Here is a 23,852-nt window from a genome sequence, read left to right on the forward strand (position 1 = left end):
CGCGAGCCTGCCCCTCACAGACTCATGATCTCACGATCACTTCTCTTATTCCACTCTTCTAGTCAATTCACCTTTATTTATATATCGCTTTATACAATACAGATAGTTTCAAAGCAGCTTTACAGGGATTAACAGAAAAATAAAGGTTCGCAAACATAATTCTATTTTGCTAGTAGTAAAAGTAGCTCTAAAAAGAAGTGTCGTTGATCAGCTGAGGTCAGTTCAGCCCAATGACTGTACATTTAATTAAATATAAAAAAATGAGTTCAATTCAGCTATAACGCAGCTCTGTAGAAAACAGTGGTCATCGTCCAGCTCAGTTGAGTTCTAATAAGAAAGACGGAACTGTAAAAATATTATACAATGAATACTGGGAGAATCTCAGAAAAATGTTTTTGTGTGCTTAGTATAACAATCTCATCTTATAACTTCATTATTATACTTCATCACACTCACACACGCCTTTGTTTCGTTTTTGCCATAAAAAAAAACATGTTTTAACAGGGGTCTGTAGACTTTTTATATCCACTGTATCATACATGATACATACACACAATTGCTTTTAGTTTATATTCATTACATAGCATATAATTTTTTATATTGTTTAAACTTCAAATCATTTTAATAAAAAAATGTAAGTTTCCCCAATTGTGTTAAACATTTTATTAGTGCCTGTACAAGTCTGCAAAGTACCGATCACACTAGAAAGTGAAGATCTTAAAAAAAATACTAAACATTTAACAAATCTGTTTACAAACTGCCAAAAAGGTAAGTTGATAAAATTCCATGACAAAACAAATTTAAAAACGGAACCACAATGTGGTCTCTGTAAGGTCACATAGTTCCCCCAGCACAAGGAATTCCCCATAATGTGACATCAGAACCCACCCGACACATATTTTACTTTCACTTCAAGTAGTAACATGAGTCTGTTGACTGTCAGTATTTGTAGGATGATAATCTTTGCACGCTTCACATTTTTCAGAAGCCCAGGTGAATACTCCCAAACAAACAAAGAAAACTTTTTTTAGAGCTCCATGTTTTGTGATAAAGCTGCTGTGATTAATAGACTAATTCAATTATTGCAGTCATCTCTCAAAACCAGAATCAATTACACAGGGCAGAATAAACACCTCTCTCTTTATTCAATGGCTGTGCAATAATGACACTATTATTGTCAGCTGAATGCACAGTGCCATCAATATTTAAGTCTCAAGATTACTCCGGAAAACTGATGTAGCTAGTAGTTACAACTGATCTATATTTCTTTCTTCCTGGCAGTGTAAATCCATACTACTTGACTGTATAAAGGTAAATTGCAGTAATTACATTAACACTGACTTGACAAAATGTGTAGTTGCCTCTTTGAACCTCAGAACACATTTTCAGCTGCCTGCCCTGGTAACAGCCATTCATCTGTTGTTTAGGGTTAGAGAGGATTAAATAAGGACAGTTTTGTGGTGCCTGTTTGTATTGTCTTTGATTTGTTGATTTCTCTTTCCTTTTAGCTCAGAGATCTGGGCTCTGTGACATTGTGTTGCATTCTGTATTCTTGAGGTCTTCATGGTCTGTTGGGTTGAGGTATTTTTGTCTCCACTGGCAGTGTAGAAGTAACTACAGAAAGGCTTAAAAAAGATGTCCTGTTAAATATAAAAGGATTTTTCTAGTGTACACACTAACATTAGCGCTTGCAGCTAAACACCATACCTTTCTATCATATTGTTGTTATTCTGCAGCTCCCGTGCCACATCCTCCATCTCATCCTTTAATCTGTTCATTCTGGAAACAATTTCATCATTTATATTTTTGTTGGAATTGATAAATGCTGTCTCATCTTCATTGCAATGACATACTTGAGAATCATGTGCTCATCTTTTTCCGGTCCATCCACCCCCTCAGCTCCTATTGGCTGGTGGAGAGCTCTAAACACAGCTCTGTCAAGAACCTGCGATGGTGGAGAAGAGAAGGGGAAGGTGGTCAGATTACTTTCTGACGATTAGGTATAAAAGTCAAACTTTAGAATAGACCAATCCAATTGGTTTAGACAGAAAAACATGAATTAAGGGAAAGAGTTAAGCGTTGGGAACAAGAATCGAATGAGAAAAGTTGATTATAAATGATGCCAGAACTAATTTAACTGAAAATGATTTCACCCAGAAAGTTTGCAAAAAATCTCCATAAAAATCCATATGCTGCGTCCAAAATCGCATACTATATAGTAGGTAGTACATTTGGTTTGAAATTTTCTTTGCAACCGTTAAAAATAATATGTTCTATATAGTATGAATGAAATTCGGACATACTACATCTGGCATGTTGTCATTGTCACGTGACATACGTCATGAGTTGCGTCGCTTCACTTCCATTCACAAATCCTCTCCAGTGGCCTTGTGGGATAGCACAGTGTCCACTGAATGAACGCTTTAGAATCTCGGTGGAAGTAGATCATCTGGGTACTATGTATACTACCGTATGTATGCCAACTATATAGTAAGGAAGTAGGCATATTCAGATGCAGCGATACTAGTCACTTTGCACAAGACAGTATTTAGTTGTAGTTCAACTAAGGTGTAAGTAAATGAGGACAACTGCTGTGAAAAAAATAAAATTCTGCCCTCACATTCTTTTCCAGATGGGATTAAGCCAACAAATTTGTGGTGTAATTTTTTTTTTTTTAATAAGAAAAACACAGCCATGTTCATTTTGGACGGGATTAAAATCACAAAGCGAGTCTGTGAAACACAAAATTGACCTAACCTCCTTAGGGACAACTAGTCATGCCTGAAGAAGGCTAAAGACAGACTGTGTGTGTCTTATGTGGGAATCAGAGGGCTGACCTTTTTCTGCTGGGCCTCACACACATGCAGATCCGCCATTCTCTGCCGCAAGATACCACCAAAATGTTCTAGACTTGTCTGCATCTCATAGAGCTTTCTGTAAAAATAAGACTCACATGGTCATTGAAATATGTATGGCACTGACAAGCCATAAAAAACAGTGTCAGTAATGAATAGTGTATGAAATGCGTTTGATTTTAGTGAAACTTAAAGGAACACGCCGACTTTTTGGGACTTTATCTTATTCACCGTATCCCCCAGAGTTAGATAAGTCCATACACCCTTTTCATCTCCATGCTAACTCTGTCTGACGCACCCACCGCTAGCCTAGCTTAGCACAAAGACTGGAGGTAAACAGCTCCAGCTAGCATACTGCTCCCAATAAGTGACAAAATAACGCCAACATTTTCCTATTTACATGTTGTGATTTGTATAGTCACAGGGTGTACAAATAACAAGGTCACATTAGACGCAGCCATCTTCTAACCGTATACATACTGGGAACTATATTCTCACAAGGCGAAGCACTGCTACTTCTGTGGAGTGATTTGCTCGCAGCACTTGAGAAGCCCCGTGGTGAGGAGCAGAGAGTTCGCTCAGAGTGTTGCGCTAATCACTCCGCCTTCTGAGCATATAGTTCCCAGTATGTATATGGGGAACGTACAGAATGCTAGCTGGAGCCGTTTATCTCCAGTCTTTGTGCTAAGCTAGGCTAGTGGTGGGTGGGTCAGACAGACTTATGGCACGCACAGAGATGAAAAGGGTATGTATGGACTTATCTTGGGAAGACTAAGAATCTCTGGAGACTGGAAACAAGATTTACTGAGATTATAATACGGTTGATCCGTTATTGTACACATGAACGAGTCTGTACTGGCACTAAAAGTCACTTCAGATGAAAAATCCATGCCAACTAATTAAATGTACAAATGCAAAGAATTATACATGCTGCTATCAGTCATCAAAAGTGATTAAATGGTGTGCTCTTACTCATCTGACCTCTGTCTTACCTGTTCCAGCTCCCAGCAGCATTCAGAACATCCTGGTACTTCTGCAAACAGTCCTCCTTGAATAAAGTCTTGACTTTCTTTATGTATGCAGACAGATTGAGCCTGGGCAGAATATAGCAGTTTCTCAGTTGAATTACCTCACGGTAATTCATTCAAGAATTAATTCTTTTCAGACACTCAAGATGCTCCAGGTGTTTAATACTTACTTCTCAAACTTGTGAATCTGTTCGTCATTATAGCAGAGCTCTGGGAGAGAAAGCGAATGAATTAGCAACAGTCAGAGAAAATTGTCTAAAACCTTGACCCAACACCGTAGTTATTTTTTGTGTGATTGCTCAAGATAAGCTCTATTTTAGCTGACTAGCTTCTCTGCAGAGTCATGTCTAACATTATCAATGCAGCCAGTCAGAAAGGGGAGTTCTATTCTTCTGTCTCCATGCTTGCCTGTCTGGAATGGTCCTTGCTGTCAGATAAGACAGCACAACAGTGCCTCCTCTCCCTGCAGCGGGTACAAGCAACACTGAAACTAATCTCACTAATCTCAGCAACTGGCTCCACTCATGAAACTCCACGTCCAGCTTCCAGGACTGCGAGTGACAGAAATGGGTCACTGCCTAATATACAGTACATTCACAGAGTTCAGGGAATTTTTGCTAAACGTCCCGAAACCACAGACTGGTTGAGAAGAACTTTTATCATGGGTTTATAGCCTTTATCTAATCTGTTATATGACAGGAAAAACATGCTTCCACTTACTTCCTGTCACTTTGTCTTTGTAATACAGCTGATGAACTGCAGCAATCTTCCCTGACAAAACCTCCATCTTCTGGATGCTGCATTAAAGAGAAGGTAAATTATTTTCATTATTACTGTACATAAAATTAAAATAATCACTGTATTAATAATTCATTGTATTTATTTAATTATTTTAATAATTATATGTCATAACCTTGCATAATAATATGCTAAATTAATAGAGCTTGATCAACCATTTCCAGTAGAATATTATATTTTTAAAAAATTGAATCTTATATAATTTATAAATCTTAAATAATGCTTGTGTTTTTTGTGTTTGGTACGTAATATGTTTATTCATTTACAGAATAAGTTAATTTTTAAATCAACATTTGGATAAATGTTGTGCTTAAATGTTATGGTACTGGATGAAAAAGTTAGCTAATAGCTTGAATCCATACAAATAAATAAATATATATGTGTTAAATGAAGTATAATAATTATTGAGTAACATGTTAAATAACAATATTTTAAATGTTAACACCATCAATTGTATTGAAATTTAGTTTCAATGTTTTATAAATTAAAATAAAACAACAGATACGTGCAAAACAAATTCCTTGCCACCAGCATAATGATTTAATACTGTGATGAAAGAGTATGAAAATCATAAACTGTATATTTCCCCGTCCCCCAGTTGACCTCTTATCCTGGGCCAGTGTCTCAGAGTGTATAGACAGAATCACATGCAGGTGCTTTAGTTGATTCGGGAACTCTCGGATTCCAGTGCTGTACATTCGCTGCAAATCCTCTTCTATCTACACACAATGATAAACCTCAAGGATGCAAACTATGGCGCATTCCAATTCATTTATTCAATATACATTTCACAGAAAACAACTCTTACCAGCAGGAGGTTCCTATTATTGTCTATAAATTCGGGGAACTCATGTGCAAACTTCAGAGTGCTGTTTGGGAAGAACGAAGAGATGTCCATCACTAAATAACAACCTTACAACATAATATCATGAAACTAATGCTTACTGTAGTTTAATAAGCATTATTTAAACACATATTCAGTATGCAAATTCTTACAACCGATTGAGATTCTCCCCTGTGCCGATAGAAGAAAGCAGCTTCATATTCACCATGGCAATCCTGTGCGCCACATTATTGCATTCAAAGCCTGTGTTTTCACTGAAAAGTCAAGAATATTGTTATTGGACACACTAAAATGTCAAGATAATCCCGTAATTGGAGGTGGTGTTTTCTTGTGGCAATATTTATCAGGATAGTGACGCATGCAGAACACTGATGATATTAGCACTCACATGTAGCTATAGAACCCCTGCAGAATCAGTTCTCTGTACTTCTGGAATGAGCGCGCTATACGCAGGTACTGATGAATGACCCTAACAATGCTCTTTAGGAGGAACAAAAAACAACCGGACACAGTGTGAGGTTTAGGGATAATAGTGTTATAATGTCCACCAAAAATAAAAACAAGAGGCTTGCTTACCTTGGAGAAAGTGTAATCTGCCATGACGTCAAACTTTGTGGGCATGGTGGGGGCTTCAGCTACAGAACAGATGAAAATAGAAGGGATGGTGGAAGAATAAAGAAGGAAAAGAGACCATGCAATCTCTCCTTATTTGTACAAATACATTCAATTGAAAAATATAAACTTAAGACTCACGCAAACATGTTCATAAAACATCTCATAAAAGAAAGAAAAACATTTATTGTGTCCTTACGTTCTTTGTATGGATGTCCTTCTAATTTATCTGGTCGTCGGGTGATCAGAATGATAGGGCGGTCTGAACTGGTGGGAGGAAGGTTTACTACTTTCATGCTCGGCTCCAATATGAGAGGATGACCCTGAAACAGGTACTGTTGAGCCGCAGGTTCAATTCCAGTTTGGACCTGAACATCCTCAAAAAAGATTGAGATCCTTGAGGAGAACAACAAGAAAATATATATTTTGGAGGCGCTGTGAAAAGCCATTCACACAAAAAACTGAACCCTCATTCATACCTCCATTGTAGGAAATCATTTTTAAATGGATTTTATATGATGACCATTTGATGACCTACCATCAAATGGCATCTATATTTACAATATATTGAGAAACTGAATGTTCATATACAGTAACTTCAGTAAACTTCAAAAAAGTCCACATTGTAACATCACAGTAGTTTAGTTGCAGTAAACAGATAAGGGATCTCTTCTCTCAGAGGACACATACGTGTTGTGAAAGTGGATGTAGATGCTGTGTGTTGTGGCCTGCTGGAGAGAGAAGATGTGGACGGTGATGCGGTTCAGGATATCAGTGGTAGCAGTTGTGAACTGGACAAAGCCCCAACACTTCTCCTGATTGGCCTCCAGTATGTTGGCCAACACTGGGACCAGTTGAGTCTTCAAACCCCTAAGAAAAGATACAGAGCCATTGGTAAACTGCTCCCAAACTCTAAAGTCCCACTAGAAATAGTTAAACCCCGGGTCAACAGATATTCTTGCTTCTCATTTCACACAGCTCATAATTTACCCAATGTTAACAATTATCATGGGAATTCATATGCTGACGTTTCACACTGTACATTCCTAAACCCTGGGATAACATTGTTATTTGCGGTGTCAGTGTCTGGAAAAACGTAGCACACAACCGATATACATAAAGGCTCTAGCATTGTGCAACTTCATAGTATATACTGTATTGCCAACCGCTATCAAATATTTCCTGAATGGACTTTTTGGATTATAAAAATTTAACGGTCTCTTCTTCACTTCAATTGACGCATTTTTACTCACCATTCCTTCCCCTCCAACGGGCAGTGTTTCTGTGACCATCTAACGCAGGGGTCACCAAACTCGGTCCTGGAGGGCCGCTGTCCTGCAGAGTTTAGCTCCAACCCCAATTAAACACACCTGAACCTGCTAATCAAGGGATAGGCATACTATCTAGGCATACTATAAACATTCAGGCAGGTGTGTTGGACCTGGTTGTAACTAAACTCTGCAGGACAGCGGCCCTCCAGGACCGAGTTTGGTGACCCCTGATCTAACGCATGTGATTGTGAATATCATGTGATTGGGTGTCGGTTGCTAAGCATCTAGACGTAACATTATAACACTGCATGCTAACCCTGGAAAAGCAATGCTAACCCTGCTCCTAAACAGGTTTCATAACCCCAGGTAAAAAGCGGTGCTAACGCAGCTTCTTAATTAGAAGTTTAAGCGCAGTGTGAAAAGCTCTTAAGACACTTCAGTCTTCTATCAAGCATGTTAATCATGATGAATAAAAGCATGCAAAAAGCAAACACTTAAACGAGCCTACAGGCTGGAATACTCCACACAACTTTTAAAAATCTGAACAGATTTTCATACATTTACCGACTTTGTAAATAGTTACAGAGAAAAACTTGGTCATACACTAAACATCATACACTAAACGAAAATAACAGATTTTGATAGGTTGTTCCGAACACAACAAACTCACGCAGAAACATGCACCTTGCTGCTATGAGATGCTTGACAATTGAAAACTGTAAAATCAGTCAACTCTGACTACCCAGAAACCTGGACTGCCTGGCTCTGACTTTCGGCAACTAGCATAGCGTCATCCAGACTGTAAATTGCATCAAATATCTATGTATGTAGTGTATTCCACACAGTAGATGTGACTTATTTTTTTTATCTGAGGTGAATGAAAACAAATCTGTGTAATGAGTTTGAAATATTGTGGGTCTTGGTGTTGATCAATAATTTACCGGTATTTATTTTTTTCCAGTGGACAAAAAATGAGGACCTTAATCCAGAACAACATATTGAAAGAATGGTATTTTCCACTCACAAGCTCATTTTCATTTGTAAACAATAAATAATATAGCATTGCTGACTGAGGTCCATATACAATTTCTTTCCCACTACTGTCTGTCTTCAATGTTTAACACACTTGCGCATAGAGTAACTCACTCTGAGAGCTGGCAGCAGTGTGGCAGTTGGTAGCTCCATTCTATGGGTCCGTCTTCCTCCTTCTGCATACCTGCTATGGCTCCCTCTGGCTTCTCTGTCGTGATCTTGTACCTGGGAAGAGCACCAAAAGCCACCGAAAACAGCACAAAAATAAGTCTAATGCAAATAGAAATGCAACACATCAAACAGGGTTAGAGTTTATGCTTATTTTTAAAAGAAGAAAACGCTATAAGCAGCTCCCTTCATAATAAATTATTCTATAATTTACAGTTATGAATAATATAACATTTATTATAAAAAATCCAAGCAAATAATTTTTTCAAAATCCATTTCTTACATGATCTTCTTGTTTTTGCGTGGGCCTCCATATGGTATGAAGGGAAGACTGCCAGCGGCAGCATGGTAGAAGGTGACGCCAATGCTCCACAGATCCACAGACACACCATACATTTTCTGATGAGGTTTCCTCAATACTGCACGCTCATACATGTCCGGATGCTGAAACACACAAGTTCACAAGAGTTATCATATCAGAGACCAACTTTATTCTCAGACAGATCACAGGAACCACAACAAACACCTGATGACATTTCAGATATGATGTGCTGCATTTTCTGTGAATGGCTAAAAAAATAAAATACAGGAAGAGGAAGCTTTTGAATTTATTGAACAATTGTAAGAAATTCAACTTACCAGATATTCCTCTGTGCCATATATGGACATAAACTTCTCATCGTCCTCCAACTCACGGGCAGCACCAAAGTCCGTCAGCTTGTACACCGAGCGGCCATCCTCACCCACTTGCCTCATGATATTTCCAGGTTTGATGTCCCTATGCACTACTCCATTCTCCCGCAGGTGGTTCATTCCTTGGACTGTATACGTGCAAATGGGAGAAAAGCTCAATTTATCCACAGTAATGCCTCCAAACGAGAGCGGAAACAACTGATCTTACTATTTACATACCCAACAATTAATTTACTCTGTCGGTTCTTACCCACACACTGCAATACGATGAGGAACTCGGACTCAGGAAGTCCAAACGCATTTTCAGGCTCCTCCAGCATGTTCAGCAGACTGCCACCTGAACAGAGCTCCATCACCAGAACCTTCTGCTTCGGGTTCATATGCATCTGACATGAAAAAGGACATTTTCAGATCTATTTTGATTGTGAAGAGTCATACGAAGTCTCCATATTATTTTGTTATTAGGTTTTTGTGGATACCTTTTTCATTATTATTTAATAAACAGAAAGTTCAGCAATTATTTGAATTTGAAATTTTTTTGTAGCAACGTTAAAGTCTTTCCTGCCAAATTGAATGCCTCCTTGATGAATAAATGTATTTATTTCTTTAAAAAAAAATCTTACAGAGCCCAAACTTTATACAGTATACATCTATATAAACCGTTTGCAAAACGAATGGTTGCAAAAAATATGATCATGCTTGTTTATGGTTATGTCTGGCATTGCACTGTATAAAATACCATTGGTGTGTGCTGTTCTATAGAAACAATATAAACTTGCACACAGTTGTCCATAATTGACCCAGACGCAATGCATCAAAGGAAACTGAAACATCAAAGCATTGTATCATAGCTAGAACATCTTGAAGAGCGTCACAAACCACATCAGATACTTACCTCCTCCACAGCAAAGAGTTTAACAATGTTGATGTGATTGAGCCTCTGCAGCACCTCAAACTCCCTTATCTGCACCTCGTACGGCCTATTGTAGCTCACCAAGTTAAAGACCTTCACGGCCACCGGCTCACCTGTTTTCTACGGGAATATAAAGTCATTTAGCAAGAAATGTCAAGTCTATCTGTTTTTGTAAGGGATTCGGGAAAACAGTGTTGATGGTAAAGTACTTTGTTTCGTGCTTGGTAGACGCTGGCTGTCGCCCCCTGACCAAGAACATCATCCATGGTCCAAAGGTGGTTTGCTGTACTTGCCATCATTGTGTTGACATAAGCGGATGACATGATCGGATCTGTGAATGACAAGAAAAAAAAGAAATCCTCTAAAGCAGTAAATATTTAATGCTAAGTTTTATATTTCATATTTAATGCTCTAATTTAACTGCTCTCACAATGTAATCGCTCACATGATTGCACTTCATTTAATACTGTCATGATTTTACCTTTCCCTCAAAGGTACTGCATTGTATTCATGGGATTAATAAAGTACTCAAGTGGCACCAAAAACTATTTGAACATTTAACACAAAAATGTGTATGTGTGCGTGTCTGTATGTACACACACACACACACACACACACACACACACACACACACACACGTGTGTCCATATATGTACATCAGAAGTTCATACCTGAGGTAGCCTAAACCAGGTAATATGTAAATCATGTTGCCAATGATATGTCCTGTATGCAGAAGTTCATTCCTTTAGTAAAAACCAGGTAATATGTAAATCATGTTGCCAATTGAAATATATTGTACACCCACAGACACATTAATAAATATTGCATATCAAAACATATACATTTCATTGGCAACATGATTTACATATTACCTGAGCTTAGGTATGAACTTCTGCATATGTATATGGACACACACACACACACACACACACACCTACAGAACTTAAGATTTAGGTGTTTTATGTGCTGAACGTAAGGTAAACAGAATCAAACTACGTATTTCTCTCATCGGACCACTTTTTAATCAAGGGTGATTAAAGAGTGTAACGTTATATTAATCAAAAGTGACTTGCCGATGATTTTTTGACCTCAACACGTCTCAACAACAGTCGCATCACAACAGAAGTGTCAAATGAGGTCCATTTCCTTCCTAAATGACCTGCAAACAAACAAAGAGTAAGAAAAAACATCACAATATCTCAGCGAAAATGAGTTATTGTTTATAGAAAGACGATATATGAATGAATAAACTGCCGACACTCTGAATAACGTTACACTGCGAGGATTTCCCCTTAACATCATCATCGTCATCACTCTGATTTGACAACACACGAAAATAAAAATAAAAAACCAACCATTTGTGTGTTAGATGCCGACGCATTTTCCACTTTAATCCGAGTTTGTCAATCCAGTTTTTCTACAGACCAATTACTCTGGCAACCCTCCAGTAGAAGTTATAAAAGCAGCTCGACGGAAACTTGTCACCATCAACTTTCATTTCTGTTAGCAACTTCCTTGTTCGATGCATCGCGTTTGTAAAGGGTAACGTTATTGGTGTAAGTTAACTTATTTGTGTCTCCGTAGATGATTTTAGACTAAGGTTAGATAGGAAAAATAACACAAGTTAAAATGTTATATTGTGGGTCATATCATATTTAGTTTATTTTGCAAACCACTAACCGTTTTAGTCCACAATAAAAAAAGAAAAGTGACTGACAACAAACCAAAATATTTGTGTCTCCCTCTAGTGGATGACATTTAAATCACAATATGAGAGGGACGAGCACATACTTCTCTAGAAAAGCATCTCACTGTTAAAAAAAAACAAAAAAAACACGGGGAACTTTTACCTAGATTATTCTAGGAATTTCTTTACAAAGATTTCTCAGATTTTGGTGGAAAATGACCATATTTCCTGCTAAGGGAAATAATTTATCATAATTTTGCCACTTGAAATATATTTGGAATATCCTTAAGAACACAATAGACACTTTCAGGTTCTTCATAGTATTCTGACAGTATCTTTGACTTGTGTACAATTTGTGTTGCAAATATATATATATATATATATATATATATATATATATATATATATATATATATATATATATATATTAATCCTTAGCAAGAAATATGGACACATTTAGTTTCCTAATTAAATTCCTTGCTATGTTGAATTTTTAATTATTATTTTTTGTCCAGTGAACAAACAGAATCAGACTTCATAGGACCCTTTCTAGTTCCATAGAAATACAGGTATGATGTGAATAACTCTTACAAACTTTATAGCTGCTAAGACAAATAACACATTTTTTTGAAACTTTGTATGAATGCTTTTTGTGTAATGGCAGGTCAAATTGCTTAATGCCAGCCACTGTAACAAGACATCTCAGATTGACAGTAAAATGCCCATTTATATTTTAAAATGGAAAAAGAGAAAGATATTAACAAAAAATACAAACTTTACACATTTTACTATTATAGCATTTAATCAAAGACAGGTTTAGAAAGTATTTTTTATTTAAAATGAAAATCTACAAAAAGTGGCTGGTAAAATTGGGGGAAAATATATAATTTTCATATTTTACACTTTTTTATTAAAAACAATTAATTAAAGACATTTTAGCAAGCATTTTCCTTTGAAAAGGAAAAAAAATGGCTTGGAAAATTGGGGGGGGGGAAAGATAATTTTCACATTTTGCATCTTTTTATTGAAACAATCAAATACACGTTTAGCAAGCAATTTTTTTATTTAAAAATGTTTACTACAAGAACTACACGTGGAATTATATCATGTATATTTGAGTGGCAACTACTATTGCTGTAACTGTACAATATTGTACCAAAAAGAAAAAGAAAAACCCACAAAGAAAATAGGAAAAAAAAAGAATGTACCTCTGTAATGTACACAATTGTATATACAAAGTACATCTGAACACAGGTTTCTCTGGTAACAGATATCTGAATGGACAACTATAAATATATCTGACAAGACAATTCATTTTACAGTCTTGCTTCAACTGGACAGGAATTACATTTGAACAATAGTTATGATTACAAAAAAGAGAAAGAAAATCACCCTCACTTAATTTGTTCACAAACATACATTGCAGATTCAAGTGTATAATGATTGATTTCAAATTTACTCGATGAAAGACAACATTTTGTGTGTAAACAGAGGCCTCGGCCAACAGCATACTATTAACATTACACATTTAACACGTATCATGAATCACCTGCTGTCATTTGCATGTAAAAGTCCCACCCACAAAACAACTCCAATAAGACAGTTTCCAGTTGCCTTTTTGAGGTATCAGGAACACACACAGAACACCTCCAATCATTTACACATGAACAAATGTCACCACCTGTGATGTTTTCAGAACACGACAGCACGTTCAGAAAATAATGCGTTAGAAAAAGGCTCGTCCTCAAAAAAAAACAAAAAACAGACGTTACTTGGGGAAAATGCCTCGGTCATAAACATCTTGATCTGTCCGCGGATATTTTCCAGGAGTCACGGTCAGCCATGCTAGACTGTTCAAGGCTTGTAATGCTTCAAAAGTGAAGCAAGCTACTTTCACCAACCACCACAACTCATTTTCTCGAATAATAAGGCCTCGCTTAGGAAAACACAGACTTGTCCGATCCATTCTGTCGAAGGCATAGTCAGGCAGACCGGTGTGTGTGAGGGACATTTAGCTATTTGGACAGGCAGATTGTCAGACCTTTTTTGCACATTTGATCCTTTCTGAGTCTGAAAAACTGAGGAAAGCGAGCTGTTTTTACATGTGTCCCCCTTTAGTCAGTTTGAAGTCTTTCCCTTTTTGCATCGTAAAGCCATAAAACTTGAAAAAACTGCTGTTAGGCTGCTAAGATTCAGAATATACATACTGTACGTAAACACACATACTAATACATAGATACCATGATACAGACCCAGAGGTGATTAATAAACTATAGGGAAAATTAAATAAAATCATTTTTCTTTTATCTGTTTTTTTATTTTTATACACAGGTGATGAAGAAATAATGTGCTTGCATGACATTCCTCATTTTTAGACACTTTTTTTTTTCCAGTTATAATCATAATTATTAAACTTATACAAAACAACACCCTCTTTTAATGTGCCCACTGATAGATATAATAGTACAATAAAATGACATGTTAGACTGTTATAATAATTTCAGAAGTGCTTTTGACCGGTATGGAAATGAATCCGTTTGTTAGGGAAGCCGTGTTCGTTCGCCATGCAGAAATCTCGTGAATCCTCATGCAAAGATGTTCCTTCACCTTTGTCATGTTTAGGTGCACGTCTATGGTTGGATTCGCTAAAAGAGAAGCCGAAACGGTGCCGATGTGGATTATATGGTGATAAATGCACTGTAACTAGTGATAATTGTATAACAGATTTTGTAGAATCTGTAGAAAAAGACAAGGTCGTGTGACAAGGAATTTTTTTTTTCGCTTCCCTGCGATGCTGTGCCGTCTGTAACCTGCTTCAAGTTGCACCAGCACCAGAGTTTGAGAGGGAAAAAGTCTATCCATTGCTTGTTTGTCCTCAAAGTCTGACCCCTTTCCCATAAAATCAGTCTATACAGGCAGAAAAACTCCAAACCACTCATTTAGGATTAGAAAAGAGGGATTGCTGATGTCCATGTCTCAATCCAAACTAAAACAGTGCTGTAAAATCACTCCAATAGTTTATTAATTCCACACACACACTCATGCTCACTCACGCAAGCTTCCAATATCAGTTTGAGTCAGTTAAGTTGTCTGCAGTTTTTTGTTAAGATCCAAAAAAAAAAAAAAAAAAAAAAAAAAAGTCAGTATCAGAGGGTGCTCTTGGAATTACTAAGAAACAGATTGGAATAGAGGCAGTAACGCCTCAGACCGGACAGGACTTGTCAGTGGGTGGCGGAGGGGGTGGTGGTGGTGTTGGTGGTATAGTGGTGGTCGGGGATCCCATCGCTGGACTGCCCCCAGCCGAACTGCTTTTCGGGAACACCACAGGCTTGGGTTTGGTGGCTGGGGGTCTGTTATCTCTGAAGCTGGAGCCGGAAGCAGACAGACCTGTGGTAGACATTGACGAAAGAGGGCTCTTGGGACCGGCGCTCTTTCCGGGCCGGAAGGTGGAGGGCATGTCGCATGCCGAACTGGCGCTGCGCTGCAGAGGATGCTGGGAGGAGTCGGCCTCGCGGAGCAGGCGGGAGTGAAGCGGGCTGGAGGGTTCGGACGCCCCGCCGCTTTTTAGCTGCTCTAGAGTGTCAAGCACGACATCAGGAGTGTGTTTGACACTGCTCTGCCTCTCCAGCTCTCGCAGCTCACTAAGAGCCGTGTTCATAGTGGCCTCAATGTCCTGGGGGGAAGAGAGAAAGAGAGAGAGAAGACAAAAAGATAAAAATTGTGTATATGTGATTATTTGATATTTTATATAATTGTAACAAACAACATTTCTTATGATGTTCTCATTATTTTATTATTATTTGTCATATTTATTTTATTTTTACATTTTAAAATAAATATATATAATTGTAAATGTTATGTATTTTAAATTATTGTAATGTAATATAATCTTATTTAATAAAACACTTTTCACACACAACATGTTTACGGTCTCATATATAAAACCAAAATTGAAACAACCTCAAAAAGGTCATGCATAACTTATATTGATTATAACTTAATGCTTAACTTAAATAAATATATCTCTTATGAAGGCCTAGTTAACTGGTTAATACTGTATATAATATTTTGTTCACAAACAAAATATTATCCACAAAAATATTACAATTGAAAAAAAGGTACTGACCAACTAACTTTTTTGAAGTAAGTCTACTTTATGAAATGTTTTTTTGACGTTTCTATTTTGGACCCTGTACAGTTTGATGGTGTTTAGATGGCTTTTTTTTAAAAAGACAACATCTGTAGCTTTAGTTTTGGCCAAGGTCAGTCCGTTCTGATATCAGTTGTACAGGCAGTACCACAACAAAGGATGACTTGACCGCAGGAACTCCAACTCAATTACAAGCACAGTCGGGATCGATCCTGGACATCTATCCAGCCGTGAAATTACAGCTCAAAGAAAGATAAATGGGACGCTTTAATACACAGACACTCTGGAGAGCTCAGCACTTTTTACAGAGAGGAAAATGGACTTTCAGTTTACCTGCGTGTCATTTTTATTCAGTGTAAGTGTGCATGAAAGCTGACATGGTTTGAATGTTGCTGAATTGAAGTAATACTTTTGAATGAATCACGCGCAGCAGTGAAGAACTGAATGGTTCTGGTCTAGTTGTACCTGTGAGCTGTGCTCCACCTGAGCGATGACCTCCGGGTCCAGTGGTCTGTGGTTGCTGAAACTCTTGGATCGTCCTGCAGGCGTAGACTTTCGGAGCTGAGGACCTTCCACCTTAGTCTTCAGAGATGAGTGGCGAGTGATGGAGTTCAGGACGCTGTGAGCGCTGACTGGTCGCTTGTCTGTCCCCTCCTTGGCCAGTCCACCTGCAGGCATGGAGGAGGTCTTTAAACCCCCTGCTGCTCCAGGTGAGCCCTCACCAAGCCCCTCCACTGTCCGGATTGTTCTCCGGATGCTGGTTGATTCTGGACGTTTCCTCAACCTGAGGTGGACAAAGTGTAGGCAAAATGTCAATATTATGAAAATAATTATTTTTTTATTTTAAAATATAAGAATATGAGAAGAATTTTATTGTAATTAAGACATTTTAAAAGACTAAAAATGATTAGTATTAGTATTTTTTTTAAATATCTATCTATCTATCTATCTATCTATCTATCTATCTATCTATCTATCTATCTATCTATATCTACATAAAGTGCTGTCAAACGATACAAAAACGAATTAATCACAGATTTTTCTGTAAATAATCGTGATTATTCGGACCTAACATTAAAGTTTTTAATATATTTTTATATTGTAATAATTTCACATTTAATCTCCATATTAATGTAGAAACAACATACAGACAGTAGCCTATGTATTTGTTTAATGTCATCTTTTTTTGAAAGAAGGCCAGTATCACCGATACAATACTGTCTCTATTAAATCGATTTTTTTTCTAATTTTTTGCCATTAATTATAGCCATTCGGCATCCAAGTATAATTAAAAGCTATATATTTATTAGGCTTTAAAAAAAAGAATAACTTTCAATTTAAGTCAACTTAAAAAAAATCTTCACATAGATTTTTACTTGCCCTGTCAAAATGCACAAAAAGTTATTAATGTTTTTGACCCATGTCACCTCGTAAACAGTGCTTCATTTTCAGGCAGGTCTAACAGGTTAGTTAATATAGAGAAATTGAATAAAGTTATCAAACCCTTCAAAGTCTTCACTGCATAAATTATAAATTAAATATAAATTAATCATTACGTATTAAAGCTACAAAAGTTATTCAGTCAAGAGCAATGAGCGATTTTCTCTTTTTCTTTTGGTTTTTTGATTATACTTAATGACATCCTCTGACACTTTAAGATTTTCACACATCCCATTTTCTCACAACACTTTACGGTACTTTAAGACTTATTTTTAACTAATTTAAGACTGTAGTTGTGAGAATACTTGACAAAACGGGCATTCTGTCATAATTTTGTGCAATTTTGTCTGTTCAAGCGCTGTCTAAAGCGGCTTTCTGCGGGCACGAGTCGTGTGTGTCACAGACAGGAGATTCACAGATCCGCGCCAACACTGCGTTCTCTTTTGTGTCTTATCACGCTTTAATGGTTTAAAAGCATTTGTATGAATAAGAGTGTGATCATTTAATGTAATGCTAGCCAAATGCTGCATTGATTGCGCTAAATATTTTTGCATGCGTTAACGCGCTAATTTTGACAGACCTAATATACATAATATAAATGTTTTCATTTTAGTTTCACCATTTTTATCAACTTACTTGTTGAGGTTAGCTAGGTATATATCAGCCACATGACCTCCAATGGGTGAACTGGCACTGGCTCTGGCGGACACCTTCTCTTCCACAGAATCATGGGATGCCTCTAGGTCAGCTTTGGGACTTCCTCTGCCTGCATATCCATCCGGCCTATTACACGAAATCACAGACACCTCTAGAATTAACACACTATAGGTGATCTTGATCATAGATTCTCCTAGCTCACTAACTCATTAGAAAAGCAGTTCTGACCAATATCATTAGTTAAAATCAATAAACCGGACAGCTTACATGTCCTGCACTACTATGTACTGGTGTGGAATGAGTCCCTCTGCGCCGTTGTTGCGACCCTCCCACCAGTCTTCAGATGCACGGTGGTACAGCAGCAAAGACGCCCCCTTCTTAAAGGAAAGCTCGCGGTTGGTGCGTCCAGAGTAGTCGAAACGTGCGATGGCCTCGATGGGGTCAGACTCTGAAACGTTCAAGGACCCTGACTTTACTATTTAGAGACATGAGAGACAGAGAAAGACAGGAAGGGGAGAGAGCGAGAGGGAAGAGAGAGCATGGGAAGGTTATTGCATGGGAAGCCAGGCAGGTTAGAGGAGCACACTCATCAAAACGGCTTCGGAGCTGCAGAGGGGGAGCGCAGACAGAGGAGTGTGACATAGGAGCAGACTTTTGGTGCAGTGTCTTTTGGAAGATTCGTGTGCATGTTAGTATGGTCTTCTATGGCGTCTAGGCTCACCATCATCGCTGTTGTGGATTTCAGAGGCGGTGTCAGGTGCAGGTTCATCCACTAGGGGGGGCTCAATGTGTGGATTATCGCTGTAGAATTGACAGCAAGAAAAATGAATCAGTGGAAACCTCCATTACAGCCTTCAGTGCATTAGAAATTACAACAACACAAACGTATTTACATTCAACACATACTTACATATACACTAACAAATTAAAAGTTTGGAGACATCTGTCTAAATTTATGTTTCTCATTATCTTAAAGACCTTGTGATGCACTGGTGTCTGCTAAAATGCTTGAAATTAAAATGTTATTATTATATTTTTTGTTTGTAGATGAATATAAATGTGAAGGTGTGAATTTCAATTTTAAGTTGAAATCATTTAGCAAATAAATAAAAGATAAACAAACAAAATTACCATTCAAAAGTTTAATTTTTTTTGAAAGACATCTCTTATGCTCACCAAGGCTGCTTTTATTTGATCAAAAGACACATTTAACTAAACTTTACTTTTGAACAATTGTAAATAAATAAATGTAAAAAATGTGCCAAAATACCAAGTTTTGCCACCAACAACACAAGAATGGAAGCTTTTTTTTTTCTTTTAAAAGCTGATAAGCTTGTTTATAATATTCATATTTTTATAATGCAATTCTTAATATGCATGGTTATAGGTTTAGTTGCATTTTATTATTTTCATTTCACATGCAAATAATGACCAAAACCAAATGACCCAATCATGACCCCTTTTTGGGTCACAACCCAGTTTTGTGTATTTTTTTTTACTGCATAATTCCCATATATTAGATAGTTTTGACAACTTATTAAAAAATGAGGAAAATAGTAATAATCAAGAATGAGTAGGTGTGTTCAAACGTTTCACTTCTAGTAATTATTAATACTGGACTAGAGGGAAAGAGCAGAAAAAATATTCCCGAAATGAATTGCGGATATTTCTGAGAACCAGTTATGCCTTTAGGTATCTCCACGTCTCTCTCTTCATTCCTGAAACAGTGTGTTCATGCTTCTTTGAAGCAAAACAGGAAGCAGAACACAGATACGAGGATCAAAGCTGGACCTTCCTGTGGCCTCTTGACTCCAAACTGAACCGGCCCTCACTCAACTCCTGTGGGGAATCTAATGAGGCCAGAAAACACTGTACTAACGCACAGGAAAATGGCTTGTTTCCAAGGTCATGCAGGCTTCAATGCTGATAACAGCTCTGTTATGCCATTCACAGGCCAAGAAACCCTCTAATACCCTACTATTCATTTAGTATAAAATCTCCCATTGAGCACTCAAGCAAAAACACTGACTAATTTACTGTCACCACTGTACCAATAAAAGCTGCTCTCTCGTATCATGCGTTGGAGGAAATTCAAGCTCTGTAGAGTGAAACTGCAGTACTCGACCCAGCTGGAATATATCTCACTAAGACCATCCCGCTTTATTACATAATGTTGGCAAGCATGAAGTCTGGGCTAATGAAAAGATTAGTTTCATTAGAGAGCAGCTTTAGACAGAAGGAACTTAAGGGTATTGACTGTATAATGCCAATCTTTGCCTGGTGTGTGTAGGGTGACATTGTCAGGCAGGTTTGGCAAAGCACACGTCCATCAGTGTTTCAGTGAATCTTTAAAATGACAGATTGGTCTCACTGAGCAGTCAGTTGGTGAAGAAGACCCTGTGATCCTCCTGTCAGTCCATCTGAGAGAGTGTGTGTAAGCTTTGATCTGGGCTCTTAAGGTAAAATGATCCTCGTGGCTTCTTCACCCGTGAGCAGATGAGTTTGTGTTCAGGGAGGTCAGAAGCTGCTCTGATTCTTAATGTCTTCCCCAGAGACACTGCACGTCTCATTCTGCTCTCAGCATCAGTCTCAGACAAAACTTTCTGACACTTATTTTTACTTTTCGCATGTGTAAGGAAGGACAGTGATGATCACGGCGCAAAAGACAAGTGAATTTCTGTCAAAAACGTAATTTTTTCGTCAGGCAGTTAAAGCACAATTCTAGCAAAATTCTCATCACCAAAATGAACAAGTTACAGTTCATTTTTTCATTTGATTGAAATTGTATTCTTTTTACAAGAATGCAAGATATCAGGCTCTCATGCAATGCAATTATGAATACATGCAAAAACAAGACGGAATCATCTAAATATGTAATGCATGCTTTTTCCTTTGAGTTTTTTTGTTTTTCTGTGCATTTTCTTTTTTTGCACAGTAAAATAAACATGTAGCTGTAGTTTACTGCTTTTTTGCCAAATACTTTTGTCAGATAAATACCTTAGTTTAGTGTTTTGTTCTTCCCTCATGTTCAAAATATTTTAAAATATTAAATATTTTCTTCATATTTTGATGGTTTAATTGAACTTGTAGGGTCATTGAAATTAAATATCCCATAAACATTATATTATATTATTTTATTATATTATAACAATTATATTATTTTATGTTTAATTTTTTTTTATGTTTCACAATACAGAAATGAGAATTTGGGAGGAAAATGTCCTTATTTTTCATGAAAATAATATCACTTTGTGTTTTAAAATAGCCTTCATTTTTTTATGTTTTATTTTGGGGTGTAACATGAGCTGAACATTTCTTTCTGATATTCACCCAAAAGTTTAGTTAAATAATGCACCCTGACTGGCAAAATAAAACAAATGTTTGCTTTTACATTACACTGTTCGATGAAATAATTTCCACATGAACGGGGAATCTCAAATTCAGATGTAAGGCTATACAGATGTAGATCAAGTTAAAATACAGAATGAACAGTAATTCAAATCAGGTCAGGAACTGAGTTTGCAACGTGTTAAACTACAGTATGTTGTCAACGTGTCTCGACTTCACGTGACTTAAAGCCTCAGGAAACTGAAACGAGACTCCGACTAAACCCTGAGCTAAAAACACATCATCTCACCAGCTCAAAGTCTTAATTACACCGCCCATGCAATCCAAACAATCCCATGCATGAGAACCACATGAAAGGAGCCACGTCTTTATGCCTGCATCTCACAAACAAACCTGATCTGGATATGTTGCTTTCTTTACACGGTGACACAGCAATCTGAAGTCATTTCCTCTTTGACATCCAAAACAGTTATTAAAAAGCTACAGGAGGCATTTCATTAGCGCTTGGCCTTGAGCAGGGAGGATAACCTCATTTTTAATTTAAAATCAGACTTTTCATGATGATTCTTTATAAGTCTGGCTTCCACCATTCTGGTTGCCTTCATTATGATATCTTTTCGGAGTCTAGATCGTGTGCTGGCATTTCTAGGGGTCAGAAATCTATCTGTGTCTTCAGCCATTGAACTGACAGCTTAAATGAGCACATATATGTAGGATGTAAACTTACTTTAAAAAGTGACTGGCTCCCTGTAGGGCTCTGTTGGTCTTTATAATGTCTCTTTATATTTATAATGTTCAATCCATCATTTCAGACCTGTCCTGCATTAAATCAAGCTCGTCTGATCAACTCATTTCTGGTTTTGTGGTTCAGCTGAGCAGCTGCTCCAATAAAACGTGGGGCCAAAATTCACTGCCAATGAATTTTGCCAAGATTATGTGCTTCATTTTCATCCTTTTTTCTTCTTTGTAACCGAATTCACTCACACTGATTTTTAGACTCACCAGTATTCCTCAGTGGCTCCTCCATGGTCATAAATGGGCCCCTCCAGCTCAGGAGGCCCTGGAAAGATGCTCTCGTGATGGATAATAATGGTTTTGATGAGCTCGTTTACATGTGCCTGGCAGGAGACTTGGTCATGGCCCTCGGGCACAGACATGAGTGTGGGGCCGAAGCAGATAGCCAGGTTGTAGGGGTCCATCATGTTGTCGTCACTATACTGGGACAGACTAGTCAAAAGAGAGAGAAACAAAGAATTAACCAAAATATAGGAATGTAAATTGTTAATTAATTTGTTTTTAATATTTACTTGAATTTTGAGTTCATATTTTAATAACAACAACATCAAAAATAAAACAACTAAAATATTTAATATCCTTTTTAGTAAGTGTTGTATTTTTGTTTGTTTGTTTGTTTTAATTTAATTCATATTTATTTTAGTCTTTCCAACCCCAAGGGGTTGTGATCCCCAGTTTGGGAAACCCTGACTTAACGTATGTCAAAAATTTCCTATGAAAAGCTTGTATTTTTATGCATTATATTTCTAATTAAGTTTCAAGTAATTTTCAAACTTTAAAAAGACAATCTTGTTATGTCCGTGTTTTTAATTAATCTAAAATTACGTTAAATGAGGGATACTGCACAAAAATGTTAAGATGGTTCTTGCATTGTTCTAAAGGATAGAAAATGTAATAATAATTAAGAATATAATTAAAATATAATAATTAAAAATAAAAAAATAAAGATTTTTAAAAAATAAAAATAAAAAATACAATTAAGAATTGATGGTTTGAACTATACCAAATATCAAAAACTCTAAACAGAATACTAGTCATACTATCCATAAACATGTTAAACTGATCCCTGAATATGACCATTCTCATGGAGAGACCAACTCCTGCCGGACTAATGTGAAAAACAGACTGAGTTCCAGACTGAGACTCTATCTACACTTCCTTACGACAGCTCATTTATCATGAGCCTAAGCCAGCTTCCTCCCATTTATGTGTGTCTGCGAGACTGCTCTGAATTGTAACACTCTTTTAATTGTCCCCCTTCTTACTTAATAGGATGCCCATTTAATTACTGAAAACTCAGATGTGTCCACAAAGTGGGGAAAGGTATCCTTATTTGTATGTGTGTTTGGGGGCAAGGGGGGTTAGGATAAAAGCAGTTGGGTCACATAAACATACACATGGAGAGGCTCCAAGCCAAATTTATGAGCACTGTCCTTTCCAGACAGTTACAACTGCACGAGTGTCTCCAATTACCCTGCCTTGTCCTGCAAACATCTATACCATCCCTCTTGATGTGTATTTGTGAGTGTATACCATGCATACCTTTGGACGATGCACATAA

At 37.2% G+C, this 23,852-nt stretch overlaps 2 protein-coding genes across 3 annotated transcripts in view; both read right to left on the minus strand.

Annotated features, from left to right (window-relative positions):
* Window positions 1-58: 58 nt before the first annotated feature.
* Window positions 59-11,955, minus strand: ikbke (inhibitor of nuclear factor kappa B kinase subunit epsilon). The gene is made up of 22 exons (XM_079597383.1): window positions 11,570-11,955; window positions 11,288-11,373; window positions 10,424-10,545; window positions 10,197-10,334; window positions 9,552-9,687; window positions 9,248-9,429; window positions 8,892-9,052; window positions 8,555-8,665; window positions 6,828-7,007; window positions 6,337-6,533; window positions 6,102-6,160; window positions 5,914-6,005; window positions 5,678-5,779; window positions 5,490-5,550; window positions 5,285-5,400; window positions 4,604-4,680; window positions 4,054-4,093; window positions 3,848-3,949; window positions 2,838-2,934; window positions 1,854-1,945; window positions 1,708-1,779; window positions 59-1,625 (listed from the first exon to the last, which is right to left on the minus strand). Exons 3-22 carry the CDS (start codon window positions 10,535-10,537, stop codon window positions 1,562-1,564), a joined length of 2,193 nt encoding a protein of 730 aa, XP_079453509.1. The 5' UTR covers window positions 10,538-10,545; window positions 11,288-11,373; window positions 11,570-11,955; the 3' UTR covers window positions 59-1,561.
* Window positions 11,956-15,015: 3,060 nt separating this feature from the next.
* Window positions 15,016-23,852, minus strand: part of srgap2 (SLIT-ROBO Rho GTPase activating protein 2) — an 84,107-nt gene continuing 75,270 nt past the window's right edge. The window contains exons 16-21 of one of the 2 annotated variants that reach the window (XM_079597995.1): window positions 22,499-22,723; window positions 18,870-18,949; window positions 18,416-18,623; window positions 18,128-18,274; window positions 16,517-16,835; window positions 15,016-15,574 (exon numbers count right to left, since the gene is read on the minus strand). In XM_079597995.1, coding sequence (XP_079454121.1) covers window positions 15,104-15,574; window positions 16,517-16,835; window positions 18,128-18,274; window positions 18,416-18,623; window positions 18,870-18,949; window positions 22,499-22,723 — 1,450 coding nt within the window. In that variant the 3' untranslated portion in view covers window positions 15,016-15,103. The remainder of the gene's footprint in view (window positions 15,575-16,516; window positions 16,836-18,127; window positions 18,275-18,415; window positions 18,624-18,869; window positions 18,950-22,498; window positions 22,724-23,852) is intronic. The other variant, XM_079597996.1, reaches the window with a different exon arrangement.

The sequence above is a fragment of the Phoxinus phoxinus genome, assembly GCF_949152265.1.
Source record: "Phoxinus phoxinus genome assembly, chromosome: 22".
Classification (NCBI taxonomy): domain Eukaryota; kingdom Metazoa; phylum Chordata; class Actinopteri; order Cypriniformes; family Leuciscidae; genus Phoxinus; species Phoxinus phoxinus.